At 39.1% G+C, this 24857-nt stretch overlaps 2 protein-coding genes across 3 annotated transcripts in view; one reads left to right on the top strand and one right to left on the bottom strand.

The window, feature by feature from the left end:
- Nucleotides 1-24857, bottom strand: part of LOC136041769 (protein spire homolog 1-like) — a 90095-nt gene that overhangs the window by 43606 nt on the left and 21632 nt on the right. Inside the window, exon 2 of one of the 2 annotated variants that reach the window (XM_065726534.1) lies at nucleotides 18876-19012. The exons of the other annotated variant lie outside the window; for it this stretch is intronic. The gene's annotated coding sequence lies outside the window, so the exon portion shown is untranslated. The remainder of the gene's footprint in view (nucleotides 1-18875; nucleotides 19013-24857) is intronic. 2 annotated transcript variants of the gene reach the window in all.
- Nucleotides 12314-23711, top strand: LOC136041763 (uncharacterized). Its single transcript, XM_065726522.1, has 6 exons — nucleotides 12314-12416; nucleotides 14501-14688; nucleotides 14856-15091; nucleotides 17307-17369; nucleotides 19661-19674; nucleotides 22105-23711. The coding sequence occupies exons 1-6, from the start codon at nucleotides 12314-12316 to the stop codon at nucleotides 23709-23711; spliced, it is 2211 nt and encodes a 736-aa protein (XP_065582594.1).

Below are 24857 nucleotides of genomic sequence, written 5' to 3'. Positions count from 1 at the left end.
AAAATGAAATATACAAACAAAGAAAAATGAGAAATCTTTTTACATTCGGTTACATCTGAAAATTTTCGACAAAAATGTCACGTTTCTTTGAGTCAAGACTATGTATATTCACGCCGTATTGGCAACATGGGGCTAGTCCATTCAGCAAGCTATTCTGGAGAGGGGGGCTGTTATTAGAGGTAAATTTAAGCCGTATTAATATATATTTATGGAAATTTTACTGAAAATGTCTCGTTTTTTTAGCCAAGACTATGCAGTCCTAGTTGACAAGTGCACATATGAATAATATTATTATTTGTTTTTAGCATAATCTCATTAGAGGTAAATTAAAGCCATATTAAGAGATATTTGTGAGAGTTCTTAATCAAAATGCCCCGTTTCTATTACTCTATTAGATAAACCTGCCTCTTACACTCCATGAATTTAAATCTTTATACTAGCATAATCACATTTTGAAAAATGAAATATGCAAACGAAGAAAAAATAGACAAAATTTCGAATGTGGTTATTTTTTAGAGCTTTTAATGAAAATACCCCATTTCTTTGACTGGGTTTTAGCCGTCAGTCCCCCTCCATCAAAAAATTCTTTGAACCCCTCCCAGATTAACATTAAGCTGTAGAACGTGCTAGTCCAAGGCAATTCCCAGCATGTAACACTCAATGGCAAGCAATTTCTTGCAAAGATATTCGTTTACACTAGAATCGATCCTTTAAACTTAGTTAAAAATCTCGAATAACATTTTTTGGTGATGACTCCAGGTAATACACGCAAGCCTGGTACAAACTACCGGTTCGATTACATTCTCTCGTGTACATTATTACACCTCAAAAATAACTTAAGTAACAAAAATAACTTATCAAAAATAACTATAAACTGAAAATGAACACTGGCTTTATTTTAACAGCGGAAACTTGCCAATTCATTTTAGACTGCGATGTTCTACGACAATTCCCGGCCTGTGACACTCAATAACTTACACAACACACCTTCTGGCAAGTATTATTACACATATGGAATTTTTCGGGCATGTACCTGCAAAAATATCCGTTTATACTAGAATCCATCCTGTAAACTTAATGTAAAACTCTCAATAACGTTTCTTCTGATGAATCGTGGCAATCAGGCCAGATTGGCACATTTTACCTGCTTAGTGGGACCATCTGGTACCCGGTCATCAGCGCTTGAGCGTTTTCTGACGTTTGAATTTCCCGATAGATAATATTTATTTGAACTGCTTAAATATAGCATTTCATTATTATATCGTAATAGTCCAAGGCAATTACCACCACATTGGCACCCAATGGCTGGCTTGTAGAATCGTCTTGCACGCACTATCACACATGAAGTATCTTCAGAAATTTTCCAGCAAAAAAACAATTACATGCACAAGGATTGATTGTTTAAACTTTAAAGGAAATTCCCCAATAACGTTTTTTCTGATTACAATTGGCAATCTTTATCAGCGTGGCACAATCTACCAAACAGATGACACCGCCAAGCCCACATTATCACACCTAAGGGTGCTTCAACTTTTTACGACAAAAAACAACTTTATAAACTAAAAATGAGTTAAAATTGTTTTTATTTGAGCTGTGGAAACTAACTATTTTACCCTTGCATTACGATCTTCCATGGTTTTTCCTAGCCTCTTACGCTCAATAGCTGACACACGGCACCCTTTAGCAACCATTATCACCCATACGTCATTTTTTTGACACTTTAATACAAGAATATCCGTTTACATGGAATCAATAACTTTTTAATAGTTGCAATAACAGTAGTTGTAGCATTAACCGTATAACAAATATTGCCTTCTGAGTAACTTCGAAAATCTAAATGCTCATGGTTAGATTTTAATTAGTTCCGGATTCTTAATAATTTTTTATTTGTTAAAGGTAAAAAGTGAAAAAAATCAAATATTTCAAACATTAATATTTTGAATTTGTTTATCAAACACTAATATATTTAACATCTTGAAAAACTGTAACTACACATTTAAAGCATTTTAAAAGTAGTTTATTCAAAGTAAAGTTTTGAAACTAAGAATAAGAAAACCAAATAAGAATTTTAAGCATTGGATGTTATTGAAAAAGGCTGTAAGTGTTTAATGTTACAGAGTAATTTGATATTTTAATTTTTGAATACCAAAATATATAGCCTTATACTTTGTAACTATAAGAAATTAAAGTTCTGTCAAAGTGAACAACTAAATCAATGCAACAAGTTCTGGTAAGAAAAAAGGAATAAAAAGAAATTACATAGCAAAAAGAAATGCGACTGCTCTCAGAATACTGATTATCATAGTGGCTTCAGATATTGACTAATGGGTGCTCAAACATACTAAATTTGATGGCGTATTATCGGGCTTACCCTCTTTTAAGTTAATTTCCTTTTTTTCAATAAAATTATGTCAACTTTCTTGTGTATTGATAACATGGGACGTTTAATATCAAACTCTAAAAAATACATATTTGCAATCACCAGAAAAGCTGTTTCTTTGATTTATTGTTGTTAATATCTAGGGTTTGGAGCCTTTGTTATAGATAAAGGTCGCCGTAGATAACTTCGAAGACCACACTGCCTTTCTATGATGAAAATAAAACAGATCAAAATAGGGATGATACCTTTTTATTGACAGTGAATGGATATAAAATTATTTAATTGGATATTTCGAACACAAATACAATGTTCATTATCAGCAGTTAAACATCAGCAGTTTTACTGCTGATGATGAACACTGTATATGTGTTCGAAATATCCAGTTAAATATTTTTATATCTATTCACTGTTAATAAAAAGGTATCATCCCTATTTTGAACCGTTTTACTTTAGTGATAAAGGTCGCCATTTACTTACCATTCAGTACTAGGAAGGTTCTAGTTTTACTCAAACCAAATGATGTAGAAAAAAAGTTTGTGGAAAACTTTAAGAGGGCGTTTCGTCATAAGTAAGAACTCATTTTGCCCCTGTTCAGGGTTAAAACAAATTAGCACACAGCTAGCCATGAGCCAACACACATTTTCTTATCAGCTGTTATCCTTCAATGATTTTCCCTACCAATGATTTTCAAATCCTACTTCAATGATTTTCTTTGATTTCTTTGTAGCTAACTTATGGTCAAAATTTTCCAAGGGAAGCTCTAACCCTTACCCCCCTGCAAATGCGAATGATAACATCAATAAGAGCCAATAACGGAGTTCTGAAAAATCGCAAAAAAACTGGTTAGTGGCTTACTTTAAATAAATTGCTACATCAAATGCTTTTTATTTAAAAATAGATACTATTGAAAATTAAATCACTGCTTGGCCATAAGGTTATTGATCTTTTAACAAACTATTGCCCAACGAGTGTCTTTTTAAAAGTCCCTTCTCTGGAATATTTATGCCATGTTTCCCTGACTTCAATGCATAGTTTTCTGGAGTTTCACGTATTATTTCAACAGAGAAAACTTGTATTTCTCGTTGTTTCATCTTCGAAAAATTGAGTCTCATCATTTTTTATGAGATAGCTTCAACCTAGTCAAAACACAACATATCCCAAAGTAAATTTATTACTCAAGATAGCAGGATTCATGTAATAATAAACATTGTAGTTAACAAAAACCATCATAACAAATTAAATCACTGCTTGACCATAAAATTAATGATCTTTCAACAAAATATTGCCCACTAATTATCTTTTAAAAACTCTCTTCTCTGGAATATTATGTCATATTTCCATGACTTCAAAGCATAGATCTCTGGAGTTTGACTGATTCAATCTTTTTTGGTAACAATCGCTCGTATGAGGTGGGCATGCAGCAGTCAGGTACACAAAACAGCCATATATTATTTGAATAACGATCTCCTAATGACAACTTTTCAACACAAAGAAGATTTGAAATTAGGGCAATTCATCGCTATACTTGCGGACATTGGACAGAAAAGAAGAGCAGGGGTGCCTCCCTGAAACAATGGTTCCAAGTCTCAAACCCTTTTTTCATTTCTCATTTCAGTTTTTATTCATTTATGGAATTCCACGGAGATAGTCAGGATCTCTGATCCTCCTTGTGCAAAAACGGCGGTAATGATTTCCCCTTACACATTTTGTTCAGACAAAATATGTGCTGTAAAGAATAACAACCAAAGGGCACAACTTCAACATTTTTACAGCGTAATTTCAGGCGAAAGTCTTACCGGCTCCAATGCGCTTCCTCTATTTCACCCAATCTCCAGAAAATTTCTATTTAAGAACATAAATTAATGTTTTTCTTTGAATGCCACAAATCCTATGTTCATTTGTGTTTTACTCGAAATCAGATGTGAAAGAAGACATTTTTTTTTTTTTTTTAGGGTCTTGAGCTCCACCAAAACGTCTTGAAAAAAAGGAAATTAGCTTAATGTATTGTAGCTTAGTCGCTTAATTTATCAACTATTTGAAAACGGTTTTACAATAATTTGTGTTTGTTAACAAGTCTATGAAAGGAGAAGATGTTGATCATTTGAACGGACAAAAAGTTAAATCAAAAGGAGTTATTTCTTCTGAAAAGATTCACTTACAACTTGCATATTATCATACTGGAATTATTAGATACAGCACCATTAGAATTTGTTCAAAGAGAAGGACAAGATGAAGCCAGTGGAGTCAATAAAATGGGAGAGGCGATTACCCAATAGATTCTGAAAACAGTTTTTGTTATTTTAAGCAAGAAACTAACAAAACAATAGCGTCTTACCTCCACCCTAGACTTTGATAGATACTATTTTTTCTGTATATTCTAACAAAATAGAAAAAAAACTTTACAATCCCCTTCTTCATCTTCATCGATTGATATTCCTGTAAAAGATACGTGAATGTACATGCTATGAACAATTTTAGCTGATAATGGTAGTTTTAGCAAAACCTGGCAACAATGAGTGAAGGTAGCCCCTTCATGACACCCCTGTCGGCTGAGCAGATAATACTCGCTTCAAAGTAAGTGAGGGGTACCTGGAAGCTAGCTAAAATACCTAAATGTAAAAAAGTATGTTTAAAATCCTCAACAAACAGCCAACTCACGCATAGACACCCATATAGCAGATCAGTAATGACGCCAGCCAGCCCTTCATCCTATCCTTTTAAGATAAAAATAAATCCTAGATGGGTGTAAAATTCAAAAAAAGATTTGTTTTCTAACAATGAAATCATTTCTATACCTTAGTCCCCTATAGATATACCTTTGGGGATAACAAGACCCCACATAGCCCTTATAAAAGGGTCGCAAGTTAAGCAATTTGCCCACTGTTCACACATATTTAGATTTACTACTATGTATCTTTTTGTGAATTAAAACTTGCCAAAAAAAAAAGTTGTAAATTTTATTTATTAAAGTTACGAAAATCACACCCTATTTTTCATGAAAATTGCATTCTTTGCAATAACATAAATAAATATAATTCTGAACGTCTTTGTTCACTCTAATATATTCGAACGCGGTCAACAATTGTAGTGGCAGTCCTGGCCCCTCTTGCGCCTGGGGAAAAACCCTGATTAGAATTCTCCCTTTCTCCAAAAATTTGCAGCCCAAATTCTAACAAAATTGCTACTTATTAGCAACAAAATTGATCAACGAAATTTTTATTTATTTAAATCTGACTTTTCTTACTTTACATGGGCAAATAAAAATCTCGGATTCAATTTCTTTATGTCCACTGCCAACCGCGCCCTTTACTTTATTTTAATTAAAATGAAATTTTAAAAATCGCAAAATGATTGTAACTCTTACATCATTCATTTGAAAGTTTACACCCCTCAAAATTTTTTCGCCCGGGGCAAGTGCCTCATCTGTCCTGCTAAAACCACCTCTGGTAGAGTGGTAAGTATCAAATTAAAATAAAAGGCAAAAATTTAGCGAGATAGATGTGTCTGGTTTTTACTGAATAACAGATTACATATTGGTGGAATGTTTGACACAGCTGGGCGTCATACTATTGGACGTAAGAAAAAATAATTTGAAAATTAAAAACCCATCAGTAGAATATGTGTCCATGATAATAGCAGTACCGAAACCATAATAGGGCCAAAACAATTTTCCTTAGAAAAGTTTACATTAGGTTTTATTAGGACTTTCATTCTTTCATGTTGATAATACCCTAAGAAATTCTTTTCTTATGTATTTTATTGGAATACACTTTGTTCATTCGTGTGGTAAATCATTCACTGGAGAATGCAAATATTGTAAAAAAAAGGTATTGATTTCAAAAAGTTCGTGGCAACGAACAGTAAGTGAATATGGAACGTATGCTAATAGTAACCGAGACTCGAAAATAGTAGTTTTGACAGTAGTACATACATAGAAAAATTTTGATTTTTTTAGTGATCCTAAATATGCAATATTCATCAAGTTTCAGGTTACCCAAAAAACTCAAGAGCCTGATCTTCAGAAAAAGCAAAAAACACCAACAAAAGGGCAAGTGGTCTTGATGAAAATAATAAAGCCAAATTAACATATCTGAGAACCCTGCAGCCCCAGTAGATACTTCAAGTTCTAATGTGTAAAATACAAAATTACGTTTTGTGTACATGAACACGGAACTGTTTTTATATGTTTTATCTTTTTTTTTGTCTTCCCATTGGTAATCATATCGAACCGGTGGTCCCAGATTATCATTATATAAAAAAACAAGTTTCTTCAACTGAAAGTAAGTAGCAACATTAAAACTTAAAACGAACAAATATTATTACGCATATGAAGAGGTTCACCCTCGTCAAGACCTCGTTCTTTACAATAAAATTGGAATTTTGTTCCAACTGTTCAAGAATGACCCCTGAATCACAAAGGCCGTTAGAATAAATAGCTCTTTTGAAAGTAAAAAAAAATGCTTTAGCAGGGGTGTCTGATACGGTGAATCTGACGGTGTGATTTGTATTAAGATTCTATGGCTTTTAAAGGGGGTGTTTCCCCTTTTTTTCGAAAATGAGGTAAATTTTCTAAGGCTCGTAACTTTTTATGGTAAGACTAAACTTGATGAAACTTACATATTTGAAATTAGCATACAAATCTAATTCTTTTGATGTATCTATCGGTATCAAAATTCCGTTTTTTAGACTTTCTGTTACTATTGAGCCGTATCGCTCCTTAACTACAGTTTGCTTCCAAGAACTGTTTGATCTTAGTCCCTTGGATATATTAAGCATTTCTGGGGCGACAAGAAAATTTCTTCAAGATTAAACAAATCAGTTTTATTAGTAAGAAAACACAAATATTGCAAAGATTTTTGATATATCGTAAAAATTGCAAAGATAAAATTTATTAGGAATGATTTAGTATTGGATCTTTTTTTCGGTATATGATATGTTTGAATACACATGACTGAAAACTTTGCGTTGGGGAGAGACCAAAATTCCTTTATTGAGGTTTTTTCACAGCACTCTCCCCTCCGAGGAGGGTGAAAAAAATCTTAAATCAACGTGTATGTTATCCCACCCCAACTATTACCTTAAATTACCTTAAATCGCACTGGCCGGCGAATAAGGTTGGGTGAACATCCTGTAGATTCGCCGGTTGAGTGATGGAGGTGGAAGTGCGTTGTCTAGTTCCGTTGAGTAGATCCACTGGCCTCCCAGTGTAGTTTCCACTCCATCGCTGCCCAGTCTCGGTCAATTGCTTTTTTGAAGCTGTCAACAGTTTTGGACTGAACTGTTTCTTCACTAAGGGAATTCCACAGTGGAACAGCACGAGTTGAGAAGAAGTTGGAACGTTCTCTCCGTGAGCTTCTTTGTTGCTGGAGCTTCTTGGTGTGGCCCCGGGTGTGGCTAGAGAGCGACTTATTAAAAAGCCCTGGTGTGACACCATTCTCCAGCAGCTTGTGGGTCAGGATTGCATCTCCGCGTTTCCTCCTGTACGTCAGGGTTGGGAGCTTGAGTTTCTTGAGGCGTTCAGGGTACGAGAGGTTCTTACATTTGGTTGGTAGTTTTGTAGCCCTCCGCTGAACGCTCTCAAGGATCTTCTTGTCCACGACATAGTGGGGAACGGCAAGAGAGACTCCGTACTCAAGTTGCGGTCTGACCAGTCCTGTATATAGCTTCCTGATTGTCCTGGGAGATCTACTGGTGATATTACGTCTGATGAGACCAAGGGACCTGTTGCCTTTTGCAGCTAGGTATTTGCTGCGACTATGGAATTTCATTTTGTCATCAACAATGACCCCAAGGTCTCTTTCTTCGGTAACAGTTTCCAAAGTTATGAGCTTCCCAGTACGATCTGTCATTGTATATGTCATTCCTGGGTTCTTAGGGCCAAGATGTAGGACTTTGCACTTTTCAGCATTAAACTCGAGGGACCAGGAAGAGGACCAGTTGTTGAGGGTGTGCAGGTCTGCCTGCAGAGCTGCGCACTGTTGGTTGTTTGCGACTGGGCCAAACAATTTCGAGTCGTCTGCAAACAGTTTAAGGTCATTTTGCACTGACTGGGCTGAGTCATTGATGAACATGTTGAAGAGGGTAGGTCCCAGTTTAGTTCCTTGCGGAACTCCGCTGAGCACTGGAGTTGGGTTTGACATGATTTGATTCCCCTCCTCATCATACATCATCACCCTCTGTATTCTATCCTTGAGAAACTGGATAATCCATTCCCTTACATCTTGGTGGAGTTGATAGAACTCTAGTTTCCTTTCCAGGTACGAGTGTACTACCTTCTCGAAAGCTTTGGCTTGGTCCAGCAAGAGTACGTCAACTGGAAGGCCTTCCTCAATCATCTTGGTGATTATGTCATATGATTGAATTAGGTTTGTCTCCACAGAGCGACCCTTCCTGAAACCATGTTGTCCATCGTATAACAGGCTGTTAGCTTCCAGATGTGCAACGATTGCATCATTTAAGACGCCTTCCATGACTTTTGATGGGACAGAAGTCAGGCTGATGGGTCTGTAATTCTGTGGTTTATCTTTCTGTCCTTTTTTGAAAACTGGCATGACATTTGCTGTTTTCCAGTCAGAGGGAATAGTTTTGGAAGCTATTGACATCTGGAATATTCTTGTCAGGGGTTCCGCTATTTCAGCTGCGGTCTCCTTCAGCAACCTAGGATGGATGCCATCGGGTCCCTTTGCCTTGGATGGGTCCAAAGTTTTTAGGCGCTTGTAAGTATCACAAGCTGTGAACTGGATCGGTGGCATAGGGTGTTTGATGTGGGTGGTTGGCATATCCGATGGGGGCATCCAGGGTCTTTAGAGAAATTTGACGAGAAGCATTGATTGAGGGTATCTGCCATTACCAATGGGTCGGTTATTTTGGTTCCATCGCTGGAGGTAAAATGATGGATCGACCTGCGGCTTGGGTTGTTTGAAGTGACATATCTCCAAAACTTTTTTGGATTGGTTTTTGCCTCTAGTGCTATCGACTCCTCATATCTTATGGTTGCTTTTCTGGTCGCATTTCTCAGTTTGTTCCTGGCCTTTCTGTACTGCTCTAGATGGGCTGCACTCTCACAATTTTTATACTTTACCAAGCTTTCTTTTTCTTATTAATGACTTTTTTTAGCTGTGGTGACATATACGGAAGGGTTCTGGGACGTTCTGAGAAGTAAGTTTTCGTATGCTTCAACTCAAGACTCAGTAGTATGTCCTTGAAAAGCTCCCAGGATGCTTCAGTGTCTTGTTGCAAGGAGTTTTCCCATTCAATCTCTTGTAGGTCCTGGCGTATTTTCTTGTAATCAACAAACGTTCGTTTGATTTTGTTGGTTGGTATCTGATTCAAGATTATTGCACTCAGGATACAAAGATGGTCGCTTGCTCCAAGGGGGGGTAAGTTTGCTGTTGACATAATTTTTTCGGGGTTGTTTGACAGAACGAGATCAAGGAGAGATGGAGTTTGATGATCTCTATGTCTGGTAGGGAACTCAACTGTCTGGACCAGCAGGTTATCAGCAAAGGCTTCAAGAGTTGGATTGGTATAGTTGTTTTGAAGAGTAAAGCCTAAACCATCGACCCACCTGGTGTCCGGCATGTTAAAGTCTCCTGTGATGATGACATTTTTGGGGTTACATATTGTCATTTCATTTATAATATTTGCCACATACTGAAATGATTCTTCGGAGCTGGGGGAGGAAGGGCTACGGTAAATCACGCCAATTCTAAACTTTTCAGACCCTACTGTCAATTCAACCAGGATAGACTCTACCCAAAAATAATTGGCACTTGTGAAAAGGTCAATGTTATTTACCTTCAAGGCTGACTTGATGTATATGGCAACTCCTCTCCTCACATTGGGTCTGTCCAGATTCGAAATGACTGTGTATCCTGGTATCTGAATATGGCTATCCTCCAGTCTATTTTGAGAGTTTTTTGGGCAAATTTCACTTAAGCACACAACGTCTATATCTTCGTGAGCCAGCAACACTTTTAGCTCATTCAGCTTGTTTGGCAAGGAGTCAATGTTTGTTGACAACACTTTCATCACTTGTTTCTGTCTGCTTCTTCTTCTTCCTGAGCCCGCTGGAACTAGCACGTCATCGTTGGATGACGGACTTTCGTCTGCTTCGCTAGATGCTGCGTCAGTTGAATAAGAATCTGGCGAGTTGTATTCCGATTCAACAGAAAGAACGCAGCTAGTGTCAGATTTGGCAGTTTCAAAACTGCATTCCGATGAATGTTCTTGAGCTGATATGGAACTACTATATAATACACTGTTAAATGACACTAAACTACTATTTACATGTCTTTCGTCTGGCTGTGCATCTAGTGCTCCATCGCCCCCAATGCTGGGGGTGGAGCTCGCTGACCATTTTTTGAAACGACTTTGCCGTTCCGTACTCCGAGGTCAGTCTCACCGTTTGCAATCCGTCTTTTAAGTTCCTCTGTAGCGCTCTTACGTTTAGCTCTGTCCTCTCGGGACTCCTCGCTGTGGAACTGTATGTCTGCTTTCAGCTCGACGGATTTTTTCAAGATCTTTACCTTGGTGGCAATGTCTGTAACACTAAAAAGAATCGGGGGAGGGCGGTCTGGGACTTGCTGGGTGGGTGGGTTGTTTGCACCGAGTCTTTTCAGGTTCAGAATTTTGACGCCGGGGAGACTATAATCTGAGGCTAGGTGCTGGATCACAAAGTTTGTATCATCGTCTGTAGGTGAGACACCATAAGCGATGAGGTTCAGTTTCCTGCGTTGTCTGTCCCTATCCTGCCTCATCACTTTTAGGACTTGGTCCTCTAGGTCAGTACCAACTTTTCCCTCCGCGACTAGTTTAGAAATTCTGCTATCGACATCAGCAACAGAACACTTAGATGCCATGTCTCTTTCAATGTTGGAGATCCGATCACTGAGTGGGTTTACTGCCTCGCTTATTTCTTTTGTGATACTGTCCTTAAATAAGTCGAACGAATCATCAAACTTTTTTGTGATTCGATCTTCAAACTCGGAAAGGAGGGTTTTTACTTGGTTACCAATGTTACTTTGATTGGACGACTGCGGTGCCCTGAGTTTGCACACTGGGCATACCCACTGGCAACCAATTCGCCTTGTCATCTTTGTGAAAAGATTGTACTCAGCTAGGGGCATCTCCAAACACTTTATACATAGCCAATTTTCACAAGAATCACATTCAAGGGCAGATGAGTTAGGGTCTAATGCTACCGCGCACGCTGAGCATTTGTCTTGGCCTTTAATCGGACTGTCTTTCTTCCGCTTAGATGACTGCGATGCCATCTGTGGTTCTTTCTCAAAAAGTCTGTAATTAGTTCGTACTCGTAGGTGGCAGCACTTTTATTCACAACCGCGGTTCTGGAAGTCTAACACTGGTCCATATTACACAGGAAAAGTTCTTTTTTCTGGTTCTTACGAATTAGGATTTGTTTGATAAAACATTGCATTGTCAGTGTTAATATGTCTCATCTAGGACAAACTATTAATAAGAGGCAAATAATACCAAATAATAATAACGCGAATGAACAGACGCCCAAGTTAAGCTTCGATATAAAATCTTCAGTTGTCATGGCTGCAATACCAGCTTTTTTCTATAAATGAGTTTTATGTACCCGCCCTGTCGCAAGTGCTTTTTTGTATCTTTCTTTGGGCGTCTTCTTGGATCCCAGGGCCGAGTTGCAGGAAAGGATCAGCAGCTGACAACCTGACTCAACCAAAAGGGAAAAAAGAGATAATGCTAACCATATACGAAAAGCAACCCCCCAAAGAATGCTTCAGCAAACCAGCGACCTATAGTAAAGAGGAAAAAAAAGGCTCCTGGAGCACCAAAAGAAAGAGGGATTTTACTGATTTCGTGAAGCTGATCATCGTATGGGTCAGCAAAGGTGGTTGACGAACCCTCAAGGATGAAGATGTTGTCCTTCTTATGGAACCAGAGATTATGGAAGACAATCTGAACTGTTCTCCTGATACTGTCTTGGTGAAATTAGAGGGCACCATAACAAAGGAAAGATGCAAAGATGGCATCGTCGGTCAAGGAGGAGGTGAATAACTCAGGAGAGAGATGCTTAGCCTTAGACCTGGGATACATAACCCTGATAAGACATTTCTCCATCGACTATGCAAAAGTGGGATAACTGGAGAAGCTATCGAGGCTGTTGGTGGCATGAAATCAGTTTCTTTTCTCAAGGGGAGATTGGCCTAAGAAAGACTCGCATTAAAGAAGGAAAACAAATCGAACAACATTTGGCAACTGATGAAGATCTGACTGGGAAAATACAGGAGCGGGACTACCGTCTCCCATTTGGAATGAGGTTTTAACACTGTTAAAACATCTTTTTGAGGGAGCTTCGAAACATTTTTTATAATGATGCCAGCATATATGCCAAAGGACTAGAATTTTGGAGGCTAATCTGCATCATTTTCAAGAAGCCGCCTATAATCTTGGAGAGTTGCTGGGAGAGACGCGGACATGTATAGCAACGGTATAGGAGCCATGTACCATCACGAGAAAAATTATACAGAAGATCAGAGAGGCAGAACTTCATCTCCATTATGGGCTAATTACCACTCCAAGAGCATGCATTTATTATTCCAAAAATGAAGATATAGTAAGGACGCCACGCTTGGCTATCACGCTTATTTCAAGAAGGGTGCACAACGGAATGGGGTTATTATGAAACACATACCAAAACATAACCTAAAAAAATGCTGATACCGAAAACAAAAACTGCCCTTTAAAACAAGGGGGGAAGGCTATTAAATTTGGATCTGGACTTCAGATTTCCTGAAAATCGTTATCTAGCGAGCAAAAGCCGCAAATGCCGGTTTCATACGTCATTTTCTGGTGTTCTTTAGAAGAAAAAAGCAAGATTGGTTTTGTTTTGACTGCTGTTGCTTTAGTATCAAGACCGAATCAAGACAACAGAAGTGGAGAAAGAAGTTCCTGGCGATAGTTTTTGGTTAATTAAGTGGAGGTTGCATAGCATATGATGTTACTTGTGAGTAAGGCCTTTTTTGTATGTCATCACTTGGTCTCTTTGAGTAATTTTTCTATTATCCAAAAAGTCTTGAGTGAAAGGGTATTCCTCTGAAGTTGAAATTAGAATTCTCTACGCTTAAGGCCCATATAACGTCAGTTTTCTTTTGCTCTCTTGATCCATCAATTTGACCGGCAAACCAATAGCCGTATTTTTGGCACTTATTCACCAGGAATCAGAACTGACACAAAGTTGGTCATGAACCTCAGTGGAAAGGATTTTCCTATCCACAACATGGATTACATCCAGTCAGGCCATAATGAGATAGATATGAAATAAACAGACCATGTGATTCATAATTTAATCCTTTATTTGAATACAATAATCATTTCACATAATTTAGAAAATTCTAGAATTTTCAGTTACCAGAATTTGGAAAGCCTGATTTCGTTTTAATCTTCAGCTTTCTGGGACTTTGGGGTCTAGGCCACCCCACCCACAACCCTATAGCCTGGCCCCAAATCCCGTCTCCCCCAAAAGACTGATTAATAGAATCTAGAGGATGTACGAAGTCCAATCAGTGATATTTCTTCTAAATTTGGTACAGGTACAGTTTAGTTCCCCCTGATAAAAACAACTTGTTTTTTTATTGAATATTATTCGCTTAATTGGGCAATAATCATTCAGTCAATAATAAGATACTGTCTAGTAGAAATAGGATACAAACAAATAACTTTTTACTGTATATTCGGGTTCTATTAGCAGGGCCTCTGTATCCTTCACTACAGGGTCAACGAACAATCTCCAACTCTATACTAAATTTCTTCAAGGAATTTCAAGAGGAAATGATCGTTAATATTTAGATCTAGTATTGAACTCTGAATTGAATGGTATGTTTATTTCTTAGCTATCTCATGAAGGTCCTAAATTCCAAATTGTGAGCAGACATATTATTGACAAATACAATTGTGGGTAATTAAAGCAAAGCTTTAAAGTAAAGCAATTAAAGTGAGTTAAGAAAGTAAAAATTCAAGTAAACAAAGTTAAAACTATATTAAAATTTAAACTGAAAAAAAATAAAACTAAAGTTGAAATTAAAGTAAAATTAATCAAAGTAAAGTAAAGCTTATCGAATGCATGTTTTCCAGAGTACCAAAGAGGAGGACTTGCATATAGAACTGAAGTAGTTGACCTGCTTCCAGGTATCCAGACTGTCAACTGCGAGAGATTTGCCATTGAACTGAGGAGCATACATGAAGAAGCAGATATCCGTGTCGCTCTTCAGACGGGGTTCTGCACCAGGACGGGGTCTTATAAGACCACTCCTAATGTGTTGGTTTGCTTGCAGGACAAAGTCATTTCAATCACTAAACTTGCAAATAGACTCCCGCCGTCTCTAGTGAATTCAATTGCGATTTTGCACTCCTAATGTGTTTGCACGCGGGGTTCTGTACCAGGACGGGGTCTTATAAGACCACTCCTAATGGGTTGGTTTGCTTGCAGGACAAAGTCATTTCAATCACTAAACTTCCAGATAGACTCCCACCATCTATAGTGAATTCAATTGCGTTTTTGCACTGTTTCACCGGTTGTGATATTTTGAGCTTCATTTTCTTCAAAGAAAAGCAGACGATCCTTAGAGCAGTCCTGCCGTGGTTACCTCGAATATCTGCTCTTGCTCAAATGATTTTGGAAGAAATCGACCGAGTAGTTGAGCTTGAGGAAGATGAAGCTGTATTGTGAGATTTTGATCGCTTCACACAGAAACCTACAGGAATTTTCGGGTTTGAATGACCTCCTTTCACTTGTACCCTTCGCCTCAAACCGACGGCTTCTTTGCCTTACATGCGAAACGGTGCATTTACCAATGGCCCATTATGCTGCAGGTCCTTATGCCTCGCCCCTCGTATCTTTCTTCACTTAGTTTTGGACGGGAGATGAAGAACAGATGCATAGTACCCATTAAATCAACCCTTCCGGCTTGGCCATCCACTATTCAGAAAACTTCGCCTTATTCCAAGTGTAAATCTTGTGGACAAAAATGTCCATGCGCAGAAAGAAGGTGCGATATTTTGTGCTCTTGTTGTGGGAAGTGCTGCGATTCAGACGAGGAATCATTGTGCGCGACTTGAAATGGAGGGATACTAATAAAAAAAACATTATGAATTTGGGAAAGTGAGAAATAAATAAATAGTGTTAATTGTGTTGCGAGAGCAACACTTTGGTTTTGGCGTGTTTTTTTTTTTTTTTTTTTTGTTCCTAGCACCCCGATTTCAGCTTATTGCTAGAAAGTGGTAAGGGTCTAACCTCTGCGGTTTTTACGGAAAGTGTGGACCTTAGGCCGGATTGATGAATATGACTTTACATTTTGGAAAGCTTCGTAGAACTCTTGCCTGGGGCCAAAAAGGATGGTTTTTGCTTGTCCTTGAGCCAGAGCCTATAGTGTGTGAAGTGAAGAGGAGTTGTATTGCCTATGTCAGAGAGGACTATCTGAAGTTATGCAGCCAAGCTTTCACTTCATCAAACCATGTTTCTGCTTTGGAGTGGAAAGCTCCGTTCTAGCAGGCAAGCAGGCAGGCACCCGTTTTAAATTGAAGATGGACTAAAATCTATAAGTGTTAAATATATGCAACAGTTACCCTGCCCCACAGCCAATATATCTTCTTTGAGTGATAAATAGAAAAATTTAGAGAAGCAAAAAAGCGGCATTTTCCCACGGGTCCAAAAGTGCTGCGATCTATTGTTTCTACCCATTTCTGTTCGTGATTTCAGCTGAGTTTATCATTCGGTTTTTCGCACTTGGGATTGCGGTAGAGAAATGGTATCAGATGTGCCTCTTAAACTTTAAAAGTTCTCTCATTGCTAAAGAAATTAGAGTTTATCCTTTGCTCCTTTCTAAGTGATGACGTTAGAAAGTTGGCCTACGGCAAAAAAGTCAGCTTTTGAACTAAGACAGATAGATTTTTTTTTCGACGGCAGTCGATAGCTTTTGATGAGCTGATCAAAGTATATGTCATCCATTTTTTTGTACAAAAATTCCTTCATGAGATATACCAGTTTGAAAGTTTAAAGGGGTTGACAACTTCAGTAGTAAGGTACACACTGAAACCAAAAATAGGCCGATACCAATTGTGAGACATATAGGGGAGTTGTAAGCAACAGTCGGCTGTTAGCTCATAATCATCCTCGGCAATGAGGGGTTCGCAACTCTTACTAGTTGGTGTACCTATTTTTTGTTTCCGTTGTATTTGATGGTAAGACCAATTTGGTTCCAGTGGTAAGACATGTAGGGGACTTGTAAGTAATAATCGGCTGTAAGGCTACAATCATCTTTAGCAATGAGGAGTTTGCAACTTTTGCGAGTTGGTGTACCTAGTATGTATTTAAGCATCCTTACAGATTAACAACTTCAGCGTTTAGTCGCAGCGACGAAACATAACCAAAGTGTTGCTCTCGCAACACTTTACTCGGCAAAGCCGAGCAAAGGTTGCCGCAACACCTCACGTTGCCCATGCAACGTAGATCTAATTCTGACTTTGTTTAGTTTCTTTACCTGCGTTATTGCTGCCACTTTTTTTTTAACTAATCGTGTTAGTTTGCTATGAAGACATTCTATGGCCTCTAGGCATTTCTATCTCGTCTTTGAGCGGAAAACTGCACCTCAAACTTTGCGTAAAATGCATTTTCTTGCATGAAACACCAAAAGTATAATAAAATGGAGTTTGCATGGAGTTTTGAAGTGTTTCACCCATTGCAAGCAAGTGCCCTTGATAATTTTCGAAACAGCATGGTCGGCTTAGCAGGAGGGGGGGTCTAATTATCATACTTGTCCCATCCCGTCAAGGTATGTTTCACATTTTCAACACCTGGCGCCCAGACTAATAATTGGAAACTATCCAAGTAAAGTTCAATAGATGTAGTCACAATAATTCTGAAAAACCTAATTGGTTATAGACGTGTAGTGTTTTGTTTGGCTTATATGCCACATGATGAAGAAGAACAACCCGCTAAGCTAAGGTAATAGGAAATAGAGAATATGAGGGTGCGAAAAAAACTATGCACATCATTAACATCTGCATTCCACAGCTCACAAATGTTTGTGAAAGAAACCACCAAGTGGGAAGCACAACTCCGAGCGTTTACAGCCTAGCAAAAGATAGTTTGCAATCAACAACGCTTGATTAATAGCTAATAAAATGTCCTACAGCACATGTAACACTAATCAATTAGACAGTTCAGATCCATATCTTATAGTTTCTCCTAAAGTTACTTTCTCTCATTTTTGAACCAGAAAAAAACATTAAATAGAAAAAAAGGAGGGGGGGTGGTAGGGAGCCTCTCCGTAACAATGGTTCGAAGTCTCAAGCCCTCTGCTTCCCCCACACCCTGAATGTCACAATATAGTAGCCTAAAAATACTCTTTTTCGCATTTCGACCCCCCTACCTCTCTGGAAAATTGTTTTTAATCCACTAAAACCTGAGAGTTGGACGAGCATGGACATACGTACACTCTCACATGCAAACTCAAGGTCTGTGTAAACTATAGACCTCGGAAGTTAAAATCAGAGTTATAGTTTATCAAGTTACCAAATCACAGACATAATCTCCAAGCCACCGATGGTTCCAAGTTTTATAGCAGAGAAAATGTCATATTTATGATTGATATTGCTCTGTTCCCGATGGTTTTTTATGGTTCGTGATGTGTGGCTTGTATTAGAAAAACTGCCGATCCCTCATACAGAGCCCCAATGCTCAAAATGATCTTTTAAATGCTCAACAGTTTCATTGAAGAACTCGTGCTAGGCATACGGTACTATATCTAAGATTACGCATGACAAAATGACATACAACAACATAAAAAAAAAGTTCGCCAGGTTCAATTACTAGTTTTAATATGTTAAATGGAAAGATGGTATATGGCAAAATAAAAAAATAAAATTTACCATGTATAATTACTATTCCTACTATATATATTATACAGATTCTTCCAACACCAAAAACATTAAAAATTTATTTATGCACAAAACGATGCATATGGAATTACAAAATATTAATTTATGCATTAGCAAAAATAAAGATTAATCTATTATATAATTGGCTCATTTAGTCTATGAATACGTAAGCAAGCGTAGGATATTATAAAGTAGTGTCAAAATTCATGCATGAAGTTAAAGTTACATCAGCAAGGGCCGAAAGTCGGAAATATCAAGTATAACTCACGAGGACAGGCTCTGCACCAAGCAAAAATATAATCTTTTTCACCATCACCAGTGAAATCAAGTTTGAAGTGATACAAAATAATAATACCCTGAACTAGCTCATGGCAGAAACTGAATTTCATATGCCATACCTGCAAAAAGAAGGCAGATCCCCCTTAGAATATCTACAAAATAGGGAGAAAGTGCTTACACTTTCAACTTCATCCTTTCAAAGAATCTAGTCCCTTCTAAGGTTGAGCCTGTGCATATTTACAGTTATAAAGATGACACATGATTTACATTGCGAAAAGAAAAAAAAACTCACTTTTCAATGGAAGTATAAAACTCATCAATAAACTTTTGAGCATCGTCCAAAACAGCGTCTCCAGTCCTAATGGATTTCAGTTCTTTAATGGTGTTCATATGATTTGCAGTACAAATTGTTGAACGGCAATTCAAAGCCTATAAAAAAAATGAATATTGAATAAATAAAGAATATAATTAACTAATAAAAAAGAAAAAAATCCACACTCGGATGTATGCACAAAAAAAACACATCAAAAAACGCATAAAAATCTGTTTATATCTATTTTTGTTTCGGTTTTACGAGTCAGACAAACATTTCAGTGGCAGATTTAAATCAATATTAAGTAGTTGTGCGTATCAAGTCATGGCTAATTGTAGAAAAAGCCAAGACAGATAGTCCGAGAGAGTGAGAGGCAAATCTGGCATAAGCCCTTTTTAGATTTATATAAAAATTATTTCAGATCATTTATTGACAGATAAGTCCATCTATCATTCGTCAATTTATACAATCCGCTCAAATTGATACAAAGTTTTCTTTTTCTAAAACAAAATATTCAGAACTTTATTGCGTTGGAAGCATGTGTTGGCAAGGTCAGGGCAGTAGGGATGATTTAGAAGGGTCTCTCATCCCAGTTTTTGAACTGTTTTTGGATTTAGTGTGAGACACATGTGGTAAAACATTTTCATGGAGAATGGTCACACCTCTAGTCAAGAGTCCAACGACGTTTCGTTCGAATATAAGGGCTTACTTTTTTGTGAGCATATAGCTGTAACACTAATTATTACTGACTCGTTTATTTTCAGGACAGTCACAAAAGGTAGGTTCCTGTGAACTCCGGAATACTGTAAGCATGACATAAAACCTGTCATTTAAACATACGTCGTGGATTCTTGACTGAAAGTGTAATTTTTTATGGCACTTGGTATTAACCAAAGTGACATATAGCAATCGCCAATTCTGTCGGTCTGTCTGTCGGTCCGGTTTTGCTACTTTAGGCACTTCCAGGTAAGCTAGGGACGATGAAATTTGGCAGGCGTATCAGGGACTGGACCAGCTTAAATTAGAAATAGTCGTTTTCCCCAATTTGATCTTAATGAAATTTGATGTTTGGAATGATATTGTGTCTCAGAGCTCTTTTTTAAGTCCTGACCGGATTTGATGACACTGGGGGGAGTTGGAGGGGGGAAACCTAAAATCTTGGAAAACACTTAGAGTGGAGGGATCGGGATGAAACTTGATGAGAAAAATAAGCACAAGTCCCAGATACATGATTGACATAATTGGAACGAATCTGCTCCCTTTGGGGTAGTTTGAGGGGGGGGGGGGTAATTCTGAAAAATTAGAAAAATGACGTATTTTTAACTTACGAACAGGTGAACAGTTAACTTACGAAAACTTGAAAAACACTTAGAGTGGAGGGATCGGGATGAAACTTGGTGGAAAAAATAATCACGAGTCCTAGATACATGATTGACATAACCGGAACGGATCCGCTCTCTTTGGGGTAGTTGGGGGAGGGGGTTAATTCTGAAAAACTAGAAAAAATTATGTATTTTTAGCTTACGAACGGGTTATCGGATCTCAGTGAAATTTGATATTTAGAAGGATATCGTGTCTCAAAGCTCTTATTTTAAATCCTGACTGGATCTGGTGACGTTGGGGAAAGTTTGGGGTGGGGAACCTAAAATCATGGAAAACGCTTAGATTGGAGGGATCGGGATGAAACTTGGTGGGAAAAATAAGCAGAAGTCTTACATACGTGATTTACATAATTGGAACGGATCCGATCTATTGGGGGGGGGGGGGGTTAATTCTGAAAAATAAGAAAAAATGACGTATTTTTAACTTACAAAGGAGTGATAGGATCTTCACGAAACTTCATATTTAGAAGGACGTCGTAACTCAGATGTCTTATTTTAAATCTCAACTGGATCAAGCGTAATTGGGGGGGTGGGACAGTTGGGGGGGGGGGGGCAGAAATCTTAGAAAATACTTAAAGCGGTGAGATCAGGATGAAACTGGATGGAAAGAAAAAAAACCTGTCTAAGATACGTGACAGACATAACCGGACCAGATGTACTCTCTTTGGTGGAATTGGAGGGGGGGTAATTTTGAAATTGAGGTATTTGTAACTTACGAAAGGGTGACCAGATCTTAATGAAATTTGATATTTAGAAGGATCTTGTGCTTTAAAGTTCTTATTTTAAATTCCGACCAGATCATGTAACGTTGGGGGGAGTTGGAGGGGGAAACCGGAATTCTTGGAAAACGTGAAAATTGGGGTATTTTTATCTTACGAATAAATGATCGGATCTTAATGAAATTTGATTTTTAGAAAGAATTCATGTCTCAGAGCTCTTATTTCAAATCCCAACCAGATCGTTTGACATTGGGGGGAGTTAGAGGGGGGAATTTTGGAAAAACACTTGGAGTGTAGGAATCGGGATGAAGCTTGGTGGATAGAATAAACAAATGTCCTTGATATGTGATTGACAGAATCCTACTGGATTCGCTCTATTTGGGAGAGTTGGGGGGAGGGGTTCAGTGATTTGGCGAGTTTGGTGCTTCTGGACGTGCTAGGACGATGAAAATTGATAGGCGTGTCAGTGAGTTGCACAATTTGACTTGATAAAGTCGTTTTCCAGATTCGACCATCTGGGTGGCTAAAGGGAGAGGAAAAATTAGAAAAAATTAGGTATTTATAGCTTACGAGTGGGTGATTTTTGATATTTAGAAGGACATCGTGACTCAGACCTCTTATTTTAAATCCTGACTGGCATTAAGCCTCTTATTTTCCTTATTAAATCAATCTATTGATTCATAGAATTTTGTTAGAGCTCATACCATATGATCTCTTGGCTCTTAGCTCTTCTCGCCACAAGTGCCATATGAGCTCTTAGCTCTTGTTCTTCATAGCAATATGTCTCCACATGTGGTACCACTAAACCAAGAAATTATTTAAAACTGGGGAGGAAGGTCGCTCCAAATACCCATACTATTCTAACCTTGCCTTTCAGACATTTATTTGTTTATACCCCATAAAGAGGCTTTGGTCACATAAAAACATTTCCGATCCAATTAAAAAGTTAAATCAGATGCATAAGTGGCTTCAAGATCAATACAAAGAATTTCATGCAAGAAAGAAGCATAAATTAGAATAGCGATGGGACGGGTACATATATGTTGCCGGAGACAATGTTGAAAGGTTTCGAAAGTTTTGAATTGATTAAATAAATCGTCTTTTAAGGATCGTCTTTAAGGATCATCACAGCCCGATTCGCTGGTAACAATGCAAAACTAACCCTAGTAGCGTGCTATGCACCAACTAACGACGCAGACGACGTGACGAAGGACAGCTTTTACAACACCCTTCAAGCTGTGGCAAAAGACATTCCCAGTCATGACTTAACCTGCGTCGCCGGTGACTTCAACGCCAAAGTGGGGAATGATAAGTCTTACTGCCCTGAGGTCCTGGGAAGCAAAGGACTCGGCGAAATAAACGAAAACGGAACGCTACTAGTGGACTTTGCACTGACAAATGACCTAATAATTAGAGGCACTATTTTTGCACACAAAACAATCCACAAATATTCCTGGAGCTCCCCAGACGGGAGAACGCACAACCAAATTGACCACCTTCTGATAAATAGAAAATGGAAGTCTAGCCTACAAGATGTGAGAGCCTTCAGAGCAGCTGACGTGGCATCCGATCACGCCCTAATGATAGCCAGGATATCATTGAAGTTAAAGGCTGCACCGAAGACCAGTCCCAAGGCAAACCCCGCCTTCGACTCCGCAAAGCGTTCCACTCCGGCAATACGAAATGTATTTGCCCTTACACTCTCTAACAAGTTCGAAGCCCTCGCCCTAGATGATGACATTGACGCCAGTCTGGAGTCGACCTGGAACACCATCAAGGAGGTTTACAGCCAAACGGCTGCTGCTACGGTTGGGTATGCCAAGAGGCCCAAAGACCAATGGCTATCCGAGAGGACATGGAACCTGATTGGTGACCGACGCAACCTAAAACAGCAGCTTCTTAATGGTGGTGAATACAACAACACAGTCCTAAAGAACCAACTGTACAGAGATCTGGATAAACTAGTCAAAAAAAGTGCAAGGGGGGACAAGCGCAACCTTCTGGAGGAAAAAGCTGCCATGGTGGAGGAAACAGCTGCCATGGCGGAGGAAGCGGCAAAACGAGGTGACTCCAGAGCCATATACAAGATTACTAACGAAATCGTTGGGAAAAGCCGAAACGTAAACGGACCAGTCAAGGATGCGAGTGGCAAAACTGTCACATATCCATCGGAAATCACCGAAGTATGGGCCTTGCATTTCGAAAAGGTTCTGAACGGGCCCCGCCCTCTGGATCCGCCTGACATCCCCGTAACCCCCTGTTTGAACCTCCAAATCAGCACCGAAGAACCGTCTGATGTAGAAATCAGTCAAGCTGGCTGCAAGCTGAAAAATGGTAGAGCTGCAGGTACAGACAGGATATCAGCTGAGATGATAAAAGCATCACTTAGCGTCTGTATGACTGTGTGGCTGACACTCTTTGCTAGCATTTGGACGTCTGAGAAAGTACCTGATGATTGGACAGAAAGTACGCTCATCAGACTTTTTAAGAAAGGTGACGCGACAAAATGTGAAAACTGGAGGGGCATTAGTCTCATTTCGACTCCGGGTAAACTCTTCGCACAAATTATTCTCCGGCGCATTCAGACAGCCCTCGATAGTCACTTGCGTGACGAACAGCATGGCTTCCGGCCGTCCCGTTCCTGCACTGACCTCATCTATGTGCTACGAATGATGATCGAGGAGTCCAATGAATGGAGACAAAAATGTACCTGATTTTCGTGGACTTTGAAAAAGCGTTCGACTCCATCGACCGAGACTCGCTTTGGAAAATACTGCGGTGGATTTTATGGAATCCCCGAAAAAATAGTGTCCCTAATTGTTGCATTGTATGAAAACACAGAATGCTGTGTTCGGACCCAAGATGGAGCACCAGATATTTCCCTATCAAATCCGGCGTAAAACAGGGTTGTGTCCTTTCTCCGTTACTCTTTGTCCTCGTTATTGATTACGTACTTCGTGATTGTACAGGATTTGGCATCCAAATTGGAGAAGCCAAAAAGCTAGCCGACCTGGATTTTGCTGACGATATTGCCTTGATGGAGAGGAACAAGGCCATACTTCAGGATCTTCTTAATACTATCCGTGAAAATGCTAGCCAACTTGGACTCAAGATCAACACGGAGAAGATAAAGAGTATGGCAACAACCGATTCCCCTCTGGACATGAAATGCGGAGATTCAACCATCGAGCAGGACGTGGAGTTCAGGTACCTCGGCAATACTGTGGAGAACTCAGGATCAAGTCAGCGAGAAGTGCAGCAGAGGATTGGGCAAGCCAGTGGAGCTTTTAACCGACTAAAGCCAGTATGGCGATCGAAAAAGTATTCTCTGAAGCTGAAATTGAGACTATTTCATAGCAACGTCCTTTCTGCACTTCTCTACAGCAGTGAGTGCTGGAAGTTGAATCAGCAACAAGAAAGACGGATCCTAGCCTTCGAAAACAACTGCCTTCGGAGGATCCTGAACATCGACTGGAGGGATCACGTCACAAACCAGATAGTCCGCTCTATCTCAGGCCAGCCTAGGGTCACAGACGTCATCCGGCAAAGTAGATGGCGTTACCTTGGGCACGTGATCCGTATGAAGGAAGACAGGATCCCTAGGCTTATCCTAGAGTGGCAACCCCAGGGAACTCGCAGGAGAGGTAGACCCAAGAACACGCTGCCTCGCACCTACCAACGGGATTTGTCGAACATCCACACGACGATCTAGCCCCAGTGGGAAGATGTTTGGGCAGCGGCACACATGCGGGATGACTGGCGGCTCTTCGTGAATGCCCTGGGTGCCTCTGGCGGCACAGGAGGATCTAAGGTAAGGTAAATAAATCGTCTACGAGTTACAGCGAATTGTCTCGTTACTT

The sequence above is a fragment of the Artemia franciscana genome, unplaced genomic scaffold (genome assembly GCF_032884065.1).
Source record: "Artemia franciscana unplaced genomic scaffold, ASM3288406v1 PGA_scaffold_37, whole genome shotgun sequence".
Lineage (NCBI taxonomy): Eukaryota > Metazoa > Arthropoda > Branchiopoda > Anostraca > Artemiidae > Artemia > Artemia franciscana.
Note: the sequence above shows the minus strand (reverse complement) of the source record. Positions and strands in the feature narration are given on the sequence as shown.

What these genes read in the sequence shown, in the direction of transcription:
- LOC136041763 (XM_065726522.1), top strand. Translation starts at nt 12,314, where the DNA reads ATGGAAGACAATCTGAACTGTTCTCCTGATACTGTCTTGGTGAAATTA. An exon ending in CATCGTCGGTCAAGGAGGAG is followed by an intron (nt 12,417 to 14,500) that starts GTGAATAACTCA and finishes CATGTTTTCCAG; the next exon opens with AGTACCAAAGAGGAGGACTT. An exon ending in GAGGAAGATGAAGCTGTATT is followed by an intron (nt 15,092 to 17,306) that starts GTGAGATTTTGA and finishes AATTGGTTATAG; the next exon opens with ACGTGTAGTGTTTTGTTTGG.